Source organism: Oncorhynchus gorbuscha, linkage group LG22, assembly GCF_021184085.1.
Source record: "Oncorhynchus gorbuscha isolate QuinsamMale2020 ecotype Even-year linkage group LG22, OgorEven_v1.0, whole genome shotgun sequence".
NCBI classification, from domain to species: Eukaryota; Metazoa; Chordata; class Actinopteri; order Salmoniformes; family Salmonidae; genus Oncorhynchus; species Oncorhynchus gorbuscha.
This window is the reverse complement of record NC_060194.1, coordinates 16,705,613-16,718,951: the sequence shown is the minus strand read 5'-3', so window position 1 is coordinate 16,718,951 and position 13,339 is coordinate 16,705,613. Positions and strand designations below refer to the sequence as shown.

The 13,339-nt window shown below is 45.9% G+C and overlaps 1 protein-coding gene across 4 annotated transcripts in view; it reads left to right on the top strand.

Annotated features, from left to right (window-relative positions):
* Positions 1-13,339, top strand: part of LOC124009995 (partitioning defective 3 homolog) — a 257,276-nt gene that overhangs the window by 128,017 nt on the left and 115,920 nt on the right. For 3 of the 4 annotated variants that reach the window (XM_046322288.1, XM_046322287.1, XM_046322289.1), the window contains 7 exons: positions 101-183; positions 1,264-1,347; positions 2,684-2,809; positions 6,001-6,202; positions 6,304-6,496; positions 10,335-10,474; positions 10,708-10,824. In XM_046322288.1, the coding sequence (XP_046178244.1) occupies positions 101-183; positions 1,264-1,347; positions 2,684-2,809; positions 6,001-6,202; positions 6,304-6,496; positions 10,335-10,474; positions 10,708-10,824 (945 nt within the window). The remainder of the gene's footprint in view (positions 1-100; positions 184-1,263; positions 1,348-2,683; positions 2,810-6,000; positions 6,203-6,303; positions 6,497-10,334; positions 10,475-10,707; positions 10,825-13,339) is intronic. The other variant, XM_046322291.1, reaches the window with a different exon arrangement.

Genomic DNA, 13,339 nt, shown 5'->3' with positions numbered 1-13,339 from the left:
CTTGGTTTGATGGGATGTCCATGTGCTGTCACTGAGATCCTTTTAGTCAATATAGGAGTTCTAGAATGTAATTCTATGGCTGTTGTCTTGTGTTTTGCAGGATGAGGAGGAGGAGAACAGCAGGATCGAGCCGATTGGCCGAGCTGATTCCTGTATGGACCACACCCCTCTGCGGTCCCTAGAGTAAGTTCCTCAGAAAGTTGTCCAATTACAGATAAATGACTATACGTCCCAATTGGCACCCTATTCCCTATATAGAATTACGGAATATAGCCCCCACTATATAGTGAATAGCGTGCAATTTGGGATATATACAGGGCTTTTGGCTCTGCCTCTTCCTCAAACTACCTCTGATCACCTGATGTTGATCACTAACAAGTAATGGAAGTAGCATTCTCATGTGGCAGGAGAATGAGTGCCAGTTAACTACCTAAAACCTCTGAGCTGAACCTAACCCCACACCACTGCTGCTATCGTTTCTTCTCCATGTTGTAATTCATGTCAATAATATTTCTAGATTCAGGACAGGTAATATTTCGTTCAACAGGTTTGGAGAAAATCTTTTTAAACCCCTGGCTAACGTTCGTTGTTGGAACTCGGGTGAACCCAGCATCATCATCAACCATAAAACTGACCCATGTGCTGATCCATTGTCTTGGCGATATTAATAACTCTCATTGTTTTCTAACTGTCATTAACTCTCTTGCATGCCTCCAGTCTAATCTGCAGGTACAGTATGTCGTTGATATCATTTCACCCAGTAAGGACGGTTCGTATGCGTAGTACCTTTATCCTACAGGAAACAGAAACACGTCTGAAGGCTATGGAAGGTCAATGGGTCACAGGTCAAAGGACACAAGATCAACCATGTTTAAAAACACATTTGATACCATTTACTGAATAGAAATCTAAATCTTAATAACATCTGGGGGGAAAAGCGGAATCTGAAAGACCATCTGAAGGTTTAGAAACATATGTATAGATATATATGACATGTACAAATATTGTATACATAGTATTTATGGAAACCTACCTTGACACTCCTTAGAACTGGGTTCTGAATGATGCGTTTCTGTGACCTGGGATGTGGGGAGAAGCCCCTGGTGTGACGTTCATCCCTAGTGCTTCAGACAGACATGTTTTTTTTATTAATTTCTGCCTGCTCCGTTTGTTATGGTTTCTTCCCCCTTCCTTACTTCCAGTTGTTTTGCCCGTATGTGGTTTCACCCTCTCACCCCCTCCTCATCCATCATTGTCTCACAGTGACATTGTAAAGCTGGTAGAAGTCTCCAATGATGGCGGGCCCTTGGGGATCCATGTAGTACCTTTCAGTGCCCGGGACCGCAGGTAAAGCCCTCCCACTATTACAGCACCTGACAGACAGGCAGCAGGCTCACTGACGCTATGCAGGCCTGACACTGAGAGGGAGAACGAGGGGAGGGGAGGGGGGGCAGACAAAGAGAGAGGGAGGGAGAGAGCTTAGTCTGCCATGGCCCCTGCATCCTCCTCGTGTGCCCCAGTGTACTACACACCCACTACACATGGACCTACACTTCATACACGTCATGCTCACACGTCACGAAGCGATTAGCTAGTTTACAGTGATCAATCATGGTTGTTCCCGTGTTTGCAGGTGACTGTCATGTTCCTCCGTGACTCCCGTCTGAAGGATTTGACATCATTTAAAGGTTGCGGCATACACATTTCAGTCCACATACGTCTCAGAAGATGTAAAGGAATCATTTATTTACTGGTCTTGCATTTATGTCCACTAGCACATACCTAGGTTTACAGTTCCTGGTCCCAAATCTGTTTGTGCTGTCATGTTAACTCCTTGTCATGCCAACTCCTTGTCATGCCAAACAGGACAAGAAGTGGCAAGGAGTGGCATGATAGCATAAACAGACTGGTACCCAGGCTAGCTTATTCCCTCCAGAGTCAGAGAATCTTCCAGCCGAAGTTCTGGAAAAGCGGGGGATTTTGGGAAAGGCACAGCATCTCACAGTGTGTCTACATACCTGTGAATAATCAGTTATCTTTGAATAGTTTTAGCACATTTATGGTAATTTGCTTGATTTACATTGAACCCTGGCCTACTCGGTATTCAATATTTCAGCGAAGTCAGCATTGTTTAGCAGTCAGGAAGCCTGGAGGTTTACTATGGCAGATTACTGCACTCACAGCCGTCACATCTGAAGGCTTCCCGAACTCAAATGTGACGGAGCAGCATTTCTCTAAGTCCTCCGTCTTACTGTCGACCTGACCATTTATCCTGTCAGAATGATACTGTTTGACATTTGGCAGTTCAGTCGGGAGCTGAACTTGGAATTCAGGTAAGAGAGACGCCACAAATAGTCCCTCGATCTCACACGCACTTAGCCAGAAAAACAGAATGAAAATGTATGCACTCACTAATTTAAGTCTGGTTAAGATGCCTAAAATGCTAAAATGCCAAAAATGGAAATTAAAACCATACACCAGCCAGTGGCCTCAGTGAGGATGCAGATGACATGAAGGACATGTTCCTATAGTAAAGTGTTGGTCATGTAGAGCCTAGACGTTTGCTGTAAAGCTTTTCAGTAGATCTCTTCCCAGGCCTGCTCTGAGTCTCACTTTGAACCCTGAAGGCTCTTGCACGGCTGCCAGCAGCATTAAACCAACGTCTGCTTCTGAATGTTTCCAGGACTCTAGGCCTGTTGGTCAAGCGCCTGGAGAGGGGAGGCAAGGCGCAGGAGCAGGGTCTGTTCCAGGAGAACGACTGCATCGTACGCATTAATAATGGAGACCTGCGGAACATCCATTTTGAACAGTAAGACACCTGTATCTACCGAGCCGGGGTGGACCACCGGTCCTGAGCCCCCTGGCCGCCAGTCCCTCCCCTGCTCCTCTCCCTCCGTCTCCTCTCCACGGCTCTGTCTTCTAACCGAAGCAGTCCCTCCCCTGCTCCTCTCCCTCCGTCTCCACGGCTCTGTCTTCTAACCGAAGCAGTCCCTCCCCTGCTCCTCTCCCTCCATCTCCTCTCCACGGCTCTGTCTTCTAACCGAAGCAGGGCCTCCCCTGCTCCTCTCCCTCCATCTCCTCTCCACGGCTCTGTCTTCTAACCGAAGCAGGGCCTCTGCTGCCGCTGCTGTTCTGTTGCAAAGCTAACCTCGTTCCTGTTTGACTCCTCCTAGGTTGATCATACTGTTGCGTCTTGGTAAAATGGAGGCTGGCTGCTGTCCTCTCCATACCTTCAATCCTTTCTATATCCCCATATATCTATCAGCTCCATCGGCTGCTGTGAATACTAACCCCTCCCTGTTTGACTCTTAGGTCAAGCCTACCTTCAGTAGGTGCTACCCACTCAGCATCCATTCCTTTGTCTCTCAGCTCCCTCGCTACCCCTGCTTAACTTCCATAGCTTCTGATTTTCAGTGATTTCTCTCTCTCGCTCTCTCTCTCTCGCCCTCAGCTCCTCTGTCTGACCAGATCCTAACACCCTAACTGCTGCTGCTAACTCCCATCCCACTCTGCTGCAGATACTGTTCCATAGAAATAGAATGAGTACTTCCTGCTTTACGCCTGTGGGTACACTCAAAATGGCCTGCCATTATGGCGTCATTGACTTGAATGGGGAGCCCATTCTATTCATTCTAGCTAAAGCTTCTGAATACAATGTGAAGTCTCTCTTTGTCCTCTGTGGTCTACTGTATGTCTATGTCAACATCAACGGGCTGCTCCAGGTTTTGTGCTTTTCAGAAGCATCAGCACTACCGTCATGGATTTTCTGTGTGCACACACTCACTCACAATAAACCTATGGCTATACTACAGCCCTCCCAGCCCCTTCCTTAGAGATATAACAAATACCCTCTTCTGACATTTAGCATGTGTAAAACTGTCTGTTTTCATATATTTAATTCAACCCCAGTAAATAACCTGGGATAGGAAACCGATTACATCTTGTCTGGGACTTGATCTAGCCTGAAATTGGGAAGTCACTGAGCGATATCCATTTCCTTTTGGGAATATTATCAGTGGCTGGGAAAACAGCTAGATATTTTGGCAAGGAATTGCAGGTTTATTGGGAGTGGAGTTATGATGTCTGTTCATCTTTTATTTGAGAGTGGAGATGTCTACATCCCAAATAGTACCCTATGCCCTACATTGAGGGAAAAAGTATTTGATCCCCTGCTGATTTTGTACGTTTGCCCACTGACAAAGACATGATCAGTCTATAATTTTAATGGTGGGTTTATTTGAACAGTGAGAGACAGAATAACAACAAAAGAAATACAGAAAAATGCATGTCAAAAATGTTATAAATTGATTTGCATTTTAATGAGGGAAATAAGTATTTAACCCCCTCTCAATCAGAAAGATTTCTGGCTCCCAGGTGTCTATTATACAAGTAACGAGCTGAGATTAGGAGCACACTCTTAAAGGGAGTGCTCCTAATCTCAGCTCGTTACCTGTATAAAAGACACCTGTTCACAGAAGCAATCAATCAATCAGATTCCAAACTCTCCACCATTGGCCAAGACCAAAGAGCTCTCCAAGGATGTCAGGGACAAGATTGTAGACCTACACAAGGCTGGAATGGGCTACAAGACCATCGCCAAGCAGCTTGGTGAGGAGGTGACAACAGTTGATGCGACCAAAATGGAGCTCTTTGGCATCAACTCAACCTGTCGTGTTTGGAGGAGGAGGAATGCTGCCTATGACCCCAAGAACACCATCCCCACCGTCAAACATAGAGGTGGAAACATTATGCTTTGGGGGTGTTTTTCTGCTAAGGGGACAGGACAACTTCACTGCATCAAAGAGACGATGGACGGGGCCATGTACCATCTAATCTTGGGTGAGAACCTCCTTCCCTCAGCCAGGGCATTAAAAATGGGTTGTGGATGGGTATTCCAGCATGACAAAGAGCCAAACACACGGCCAAGGCACAAAGGAGTGGCTCAAGAAGAAGGACATTAAGATTCTGGAGTGGCCTAGCCAGTCTCCAGACCTTAATCCCATAGAAAATCTATGGAGGGAGCTGAAGGTTCGAGTTGCCAAACGTCAGCCTCGAAACCTTAATGACTTCGAGAAGATCTGCAAAGAGGAGTGGGACAAAATCCCTCCTGAGATGTGTGCAAACCTGGTGGCCAACTACAAGAAACGTCTGACCTCTGAGATTGCCAACAAGGGGTTATCCACCAAGTACTAAGTCATGTTTTGCAGAGGGGTCAAGTACTTATTTCCCTCATTAAAATGCAAATCAATTTATAACCTTTTTGCATGTGCTTTTCTGGATTGTTTTGTTGCTATTCTGTCTCTCACTGTTCAAATAAACCTACCATTAAAATTATAGACTGATCATTTCTTCGTCCGTGGGCTAACGTACAAAATCAGCAGGGGATCAAATACTTTTTTCCCTCACTGTATATAGTACACTGATTTTGCCCAGAGCCTATAGCCCCTGGCCTATGGTGCCATTGGGAGCGCATCTGAGATGACTGGCAATGTCACCTTTACTGTACTGTAACAGGTGTGGCTAACAAGACTACTGCTACGGCAACATTACACTCGTTAGATGTTTTCAGTTCACACCTACCTTACCTCATGTTGAAGGGGTTTAAAGGGATTTCTCTCCAATCATTCTATGAAAAGCCCCATTCCTTTCATCTGTAGCCAATTTGTGGGATTACATGATAAAACCTGGCAAACCTATTCTAAAGCTGTACATGGTTACTTTCAACAGGCTTTAGTCACTGATACACAGTGCAGGTGGACCACCACTAGTGTATAGTGTGTCTGCGTGATCAACCAGCCCTGTTTTGACTGTAGGGTCGCAAAATTCCAGTAACTTTCCCTAAACCTCCTGGTTTTGGAGGATTCAGAATGTCCTGCTTTTATTTCACTCGATTCCCAGAATCGTCCAACAGGATTTCCAGAACACCAAAGGAATGTTGGGGAAATTACCTGCGATTTTGCCACGCTGGTTGACTGTTGTTTTGGTTCTGCCTTCCCTCAGAGCCCAGAACATGTTCCGCCAGGCCATGCGTTCCCCGGTCATCATGTTCCACGTGGTTCCCAACCTGATGAAGGCCCAGTACGAGCAGCTGTCACACAGCGAGAGGAACCCCAACGTGGCCTACTCCTCTGGACGCTTCAGCCCCGACTCTCTAGCTAGCGAGAGAGGCAGCACCACCTCAGGCCTGGACCACACCCCACAGGTTTCTCACTATTTTTCTATACTCGCTGTCATTGCTTTTAGAATGCAAGGCACATTCCTGTGAAAACAGACAATCAAATACTGTCTTATCTTAATTCACAGTCCCGTGGTCCCCATCCCCACCCTCACCCGGAGCAGGGAGACGCCTACACCCCTCTACCCCACCCCCATGGGGGCTCCATGGGCAAGCCCCCATCCGGACACGCCCCCTCCCCTCACAGGGTGCTAAACTCAACCCCCACGGCGGGCTTCACCAAAAAGGTTGGCAGGAGACTCAACATCCAGCTCAAGAAAGGTCAGCATCCAACCGACACACACACACACATACACACCTAAAGCTCAGCATCTGTTTAACCTCAGGAGGGCCGTGAGCTTTTCCTGACCATGGCCATCCCAAGGCCCAGAGTTTTTTTTTTCCCCAGGTCAGTTCATGTGGTCAGGAAAAGCTCCTGGTCCTACATATTGAATGGTTGGAATCCATTCTTCACAGAGGTGGTTTGTGATTAGCCCGACAGGGAAAGCATCGCTGTAATCCTCTCCAGCCATGGTGGGTCTGAGAAAATTGCCTTCTTTCCTTCCCTCATTCTAAGAATTTAGCTTCTCAGCCTCAGAAGAAAAATAACTAGTGTTTAGGTTTGTGTGAGGAAGTTGTATGAATAAATTATTTTTATATTTAGGACTTCAAAGAAGACATTGTCAAATTGTTTGGTTCAAAATATATATTCATATTATCAGTCACTTCAAAATTAACACACAGTACCAGTCAAAGGTTTGGACACCTACTCATTCAAAGGTTTTTCTTTATGTTTACTTTTTAATAATAGTGAAGACATCAAAACTATGAAATACCACATATGGAATGATGTAGTAAGCAAAAACGTTTTAAACAAATGAAAATCTATTTAATATTTGAGGTTCTTTAAAGTGCCACCCTTTGCCTTGATGACAGCTTTGCACACTCTTGGCATTTTCTCAACCAGCTTCACCTGGAATGCTTTTCCAACAGTTTTGAAGGAGTTCCCACATATATGCTGAGCACTTGTTGGCTGTTTTTCCTTCACTCTTCGGTCCAACTCTTCCCAAACCATCTCAATTGGGTTGAGTTCGGGTGATTGTGGAGGCCAGGTCATCTGATGCAGCACTCCCATCACTCTCCTTCTTGGTCAAATAGCCCTTACACAGCCTGGAGGTGTGTTTTGGGTCATTGTCCTGTTGAAAAACAAATGATAGTCCCACTAAGCGCAAACCATATGGGATGGTGTATCGCTGCAGAATGCTGTGGTAGCCATGCTGGTTAAGCGTGCCTTGAATTCTAAATAAAACACAGTGTCACCAGCAAAGCACCATCACACCTCCTCCTCCATGCTTCACGGTGGGAACCACACATGCGGAGATCATCCGTTCACATACTCTGCATCTCACAAAGACACGGTGTTCTGAAACAAAAATCTCAAATTTGGACTCCTCAGACAGGGACCTTTGGAAATCTGTCCAATATCCTTTGCTCATGTTTCTTGGCACACCTGTTAATTGAAATGTATTCCAAGTGACAACCTCATGACAGCTTTGCATTCTCTCAAACTGCTTCATCAAGGCAAGGTGGCTACTTTGAAGAATCTCAAATATAAAATATTTTTTGATATGTTTAGCACTTTTTTTGCTTACTTTTCTAAATGTTTAATTTAACTAGGCAAGTCAGTTAAGAACAAATTCTCATTTACAATGACGGCCTACACCGACCAAACCCTAACCCGGATGACGCTGGGCCAATTGTGCGCCGCCCTACGGGACTCCTAATCACGGCCGGTTGTGATACAGCCTGGAATCAAACCAGGGTCTGTAGTGACGCCTCTAGCACTGAGAGGCCGTGCCTTAGATCCCTGCGCCACTCGGGAGCTTTATTGCTACATGATTCCATACGTGTTATTTCACAGTTTTGATGTCTTCACTATTATTCTACAATATAGATGAAAATAAAGAGAAACCCTGGAATGAGTAGGTGTCCAAACCTTTGACTGGTACAGTACGCTTCTCATTGCTCTTTTAATGAACAGACACACACATCAGAATCAGTCAATGTTGCCTTAAATGTCAATAAAGATGGCCAAAAGGCCTCCCACTTTTGCCTGAAACGGTAGAGAGAAAATGTGTTGCAGATCCAGATTGATCCATTCATTCCAAATTCAACACATCTCTGGAGTGTATGTAGTGACTGACAGCTGGACAGAGTTGGCACAGCACAGGCCTCTGCAATAGGAGACACGCAGTCAGGCAGGTAGGCAGGCCATAGGAGACCAGTTGTGTGTGCCGGCACGGGCAACCGGGGGAGACAGAGGGCTTGTTGCTAGGCAGCCAATCGTCTGTGTAGTGTACACTATGTCAAAAGGCATGTTGAAAATCAACGGGCCGCTCCGTATGGCACACTAGCACTGCGTAGGGATCTCTTCACTGCCTTGGCCAGGTATGATGTATGTGTCCCAAACAGCACCCTATTCGCTATAGTGCACTATTTTTGACCACAACCCATAGGGCTCTGGTTAAAAGTAGTGCACTATGTAGGGAATAGGGTGCCATTTATATAGTCCCCACAGACCACATCCAGGTGTGTATCATACTATTAGGTTTTTATTCACTTTCTTTTGAAAGGAGGCCTATATAAACATAGCACTGTTAATAACATCTACAGCCTTTGGCTTGTTTGTTGTGTTTTGAGTGCAGCAGACTGAACCTTATTTGGTGGATAGATTTAGTTGGTTTGTCGACATCTTAAAGGGATACTTCAGAATTTTGGCAATGAAGACCTTTATCTACTTCCCCAGAGTCTGATACCATTTTTATGTCTGTGTGTGCAGTTTGAAGGAAGTTGCTTACTAGCTTTGAGCGCAATGACTGGAAGTCTATGGTAACAGCTAGCTTTTACCATAGACTTCCAGTCATTGTGCTAAGGCTAGTTAGCAATTGTGCTAACGCTAGTTAGCAACTTCTTTCAAACTGCACACACAGACATGAAAATGGTATCCACGAGTTAATCTGACTTTGGGGAAGTAAAAAGGCTTTTTTGCAGAAATCCCGGCGTATCCCTTTAAGATGTCAACAGAACAAACTCACTGGCCTTTTCACAAAACCCAAACTTTAACACAATCATTCTGGGATATTACAAGACTGATCTAACTTGTCTTGAAAGATCCCGTGTACCAAATTAAACACATTAATGCTAATGCCATTTACCGGTAACTATAATACGTGCACATCCTATGGTGGGAAGTTGATTGGCTCATTGACATGGAGGGGATTTAGATTGCACTGAAACAGAATCCTCAGAGTGTTCTGGAATCCTCTCTGTGTTTGCCTTGCTTACATTACCATACACAGCTCAGACAGAGACAGAGGGGTTAGGCTTGGCAGACATTCTCCTAATGATCGGACTGTGGTGCCGGCGGGAGAGGAGAGAGAGAGAGAGAGAGAGAGACCATCCTCAACCTCTGGACTTTGATTCAGGCCGGGAGGGTTCCGCAGGTCAACACGTTTTGTCTCAGCCTTTCATACTAGCTGTCCAGAATCCTTCCCATGTTGCATTTTCACTTTGGAATGCCTCATGGCCATGTCTGAATACCCATACTTGCGTTGTAAATAGGCTTTTTGGGGTATGCGAATTGAACACGTTTTATAGTAAGTGAAATTTCCAAACATTTAAGTATGCGTTAAATGCCAGGATGTCATAGCCATTTTGGCTTTACATCTAGAAATCGCTGCATGCTATTGAGGGAGAGAATCGTCTTTCCCGACCCACGTGTTTGACAACAGCTGATAATCAAGAGAAGGGGACGCGAAATGAACAGATGGCGGAAAGCAAGGCAATTGCAAATGAGATGACCCGTTCTTGGTATGGGTGAGCCTAGTATGTTGATACTTGTTGCTTACTGCATACATTTCCACTAAACGGTACGTTCTAAATAGTATGTAGTATGTGTAATACACAGTGTGTCGTTGTGGTAAGTAGTAGGCAAGACACATTTCAAACACTGCCAGAATGCCTTGCTGCTGTGTAGACCTGACTGTACCTGTCACATGAGGGGAGTCCATATGTGACGGGCGTTGTCGCGCGTTTCACATCCTCCTGTTTCATCCCTTAGGTCCAGAGGGTCTGGGTTTCAGCATCACTTCGCGCGACGTCCCCATCGGCGGCTCGGCGCCCATCTACGTGAAGAACATCCTGCCCCGAGGAGCTGCCATCCAGGATGGACGCCTCAAGGCTGGAGACAGGCTGCTGGAGGTGAGACCCGAGACTCAGGGGATGCTTCAGTAAAACGATCTCATCGTCTGTCTGGTCACCCTGTTTCTAGATCTCTGTTCCCAATGGTTTATGTTGTGTTAGCCTCTAATACGGTGTGACTTCTGGCACGTAGGGACATGTTGTTTAGGCTCATAATAGTCTCTCGGTGTGGGATTTAGGGGTCAAAATCGGAATGTGAATCTGTATGTTACTAATTGCCGTATGTGTTCCAGGTGAATGGAGTGGACTTGGTTGGTCGGACCCAGGAGGAAGTGGTCGCTCTGCTGAGGGCCACGCCTATGGGAGGAGCTGTGGGGCTGGTGGTGCTACGACAGGAGGAGACCTTCCTGGTAGGTCTCTCTGCTCCCCTAACACTGCAAACTCTAGCACCATCCTCTCTAGGATGCTTAGTCCCCGTTTGTCATAATGTCCCCTACTCTCAGGAAAGTGTGTGTGTACATCAATATGCATGTCATGGGGCCCTGTGGTTGTGTGCGTCTTATACCTTGTCACGGTTAATCTCCCAAGTTCCCCAGTAAGTATTGTGTTTTCCTTCCATTCTCCTCCTCACACAACATACCAATGCAGCATGCAGATTGATTGTGCTACTCTGGCACGGCGCTACTCTCTATTATCCGTGTCTATGTCCCAAATGGCATCCTATTCCCTACATAGTGCACTACTTTTGATCAGAGCCCTATGGATCCTATGTAGAGGGTGGGGCGCCATTTGGGACGTAAGACCCTGATCCAAGTATTCTCGGTGGGAACCTGTAGCGCTCCGCTCCCTCAGAACAAATTGGATAGATTGATTGATGGATGGGTGAGAAAGCGGGCAGGTGAGGGACAGACTGAGAAATGCACTTGTTGTTGGGTGGAATATCAATCAGATTCAGAACCCACACAATAGGTCCTGTTCAGAAGTAGTGCACTAAATGGGGAATAGGGTGCCATTTGAAACGCAGCCATGGTATGTGACTAGAGGGTGACTACTCAGATTGAGATTATAATGGCACTAGGGTAGCCTAGTGGTTAGAGCGTGGTTAGAATCCCCGAGCTGACAAGGTTCAAATCTGTCGTTCTGCCCCTGAACAGGCAGTTAAACCTAGGCAGTCATTGAAAATAAGAATTTGTTAATAATTCTTAACTGACTTGCCTAGTAAAATAAAGGTAAAATTAAAAAATCAAATTAAAATTTAAAATGCCATGTAATGTGTTTATGTAGACGCGCCGTGTGTTTTAATTGAAAGGGTTTGTCAATACACATGTTTTTTTTAATGAAACAACACATCTGGGGTTCTGTTAGTGTGTCTGATGAAAGGAATAGGTAGAGTTAATGCTGGGGTTAGTGCTGAGGTCTAAATCATAGTGGATGTGTTCCAAATGGCACCCTATTACCTACAAAGTGCACTACTTTTGACTAGAGACCCTGGTCAAAAGTGGTGCACTATAAAGGGAGTAGGGTGCCATTTGGTGCGCAGGCAGTCCCGCCGAGGTTGATCAGTATTTACTACCCAAGTCACTGGCTACTAATCGATCTCCCAACCAAACCGCCAGTATGCTTCTTTAACACCCGGGATGTTGCGCCAGGCTGAGTTATAGAACAGAGTAGCACTTATATCCCCCCCCCCCCCTCCCTCCTCCCTGTTGTGATAATAATGGGCCAGAGTGTTCTCCTCTCACCATTAGTGGATCACAGCCACCAGCAACCAACAGCAGGTTCAACCAACCCCCCTCCAACAGTGACAGTTATTACAACTGAAGACGCACACACCCTATTGGCTGGCTGTCACTCTGGGCCAGTCATTCTGGCCGGGCTGAGTTAGATGTTGAGCCCAGGGGCGTTCATCCAGGCCTCATCGGGATCAATACTCATCTTTTGATTAGTCCAGAGCCTTTCTTTCACTCAGGAGGATGTGTCCCAAATGGAACACCCTTTTCCCTATGGGGCCCCGGTCAAAAGTAGTGCACTATGTAGGGAATAGGGTGCCATTTGGGATGCACGCCAGAGGTATCTGTCTGCGATCTCGTCTGACACACATGACGGGGGGAGGGTATAAATATTACACAGCGGAGAGAACCGCTTCTACCCCCAGGGGGAAAACACAGGCCTGGTTCTTCTGACTCCAGTGGTGGGGAAGAGAGCTGGAGCAGCTACTCTGAGTTATTCCCCGCCCCCAGGCAATGATTACTGATATGCTGGTAATATCCATAGATGGGCTGTAGTGGTACATGTGAGCATGTAGTTTGGTAAAGAAATGCACTCTGTTGGAGTGTGTGAACACTGGGTATCCCACTTCTACTGCACAGTCTACATTAGGTGGATTAGGCGAACCGATCACTGCAGCTGTACATAGTCCATCTGTAAATAGCCCACCCAATCTACCTACCTCATCCCCATATTGTTTTTACTTTTCTGCTCTTTTGCACACCAGTATCACTACTTACACATCATCACCTGCTCATATATCACTCCAGTGTTAATCTGCTAAATTGTAATTACTTTGCTACTATGGCCTATTTATTGCCTTACCACCTCACGCCATTGGCACACACTGTATATAGACTCTCTTTTTTTCTATTGTGTTATTGACTGTACGCTTGTTTATTCCATGTAACTCTGTGCTGCTGTTTGTGTCGCTGCTGTGCTTTATCTTGGCCAGGTCGCTGTTGTAAATGAGAACTTGTTCTCAACTAGCTGACATGGTTAAATAAAGGTGAAATAAAATAGTCAATGGGGACGGTAGTTTGGATTTCTGTCAGTCTATTCCAGGGGGTATTCAAATGTGAGCCTGGAGGTCCAGAGAACTGCTGGTTTTCTGTTCAACCTGAACAATTAATTGGATCCACCTGGTGTCCCAGGTCT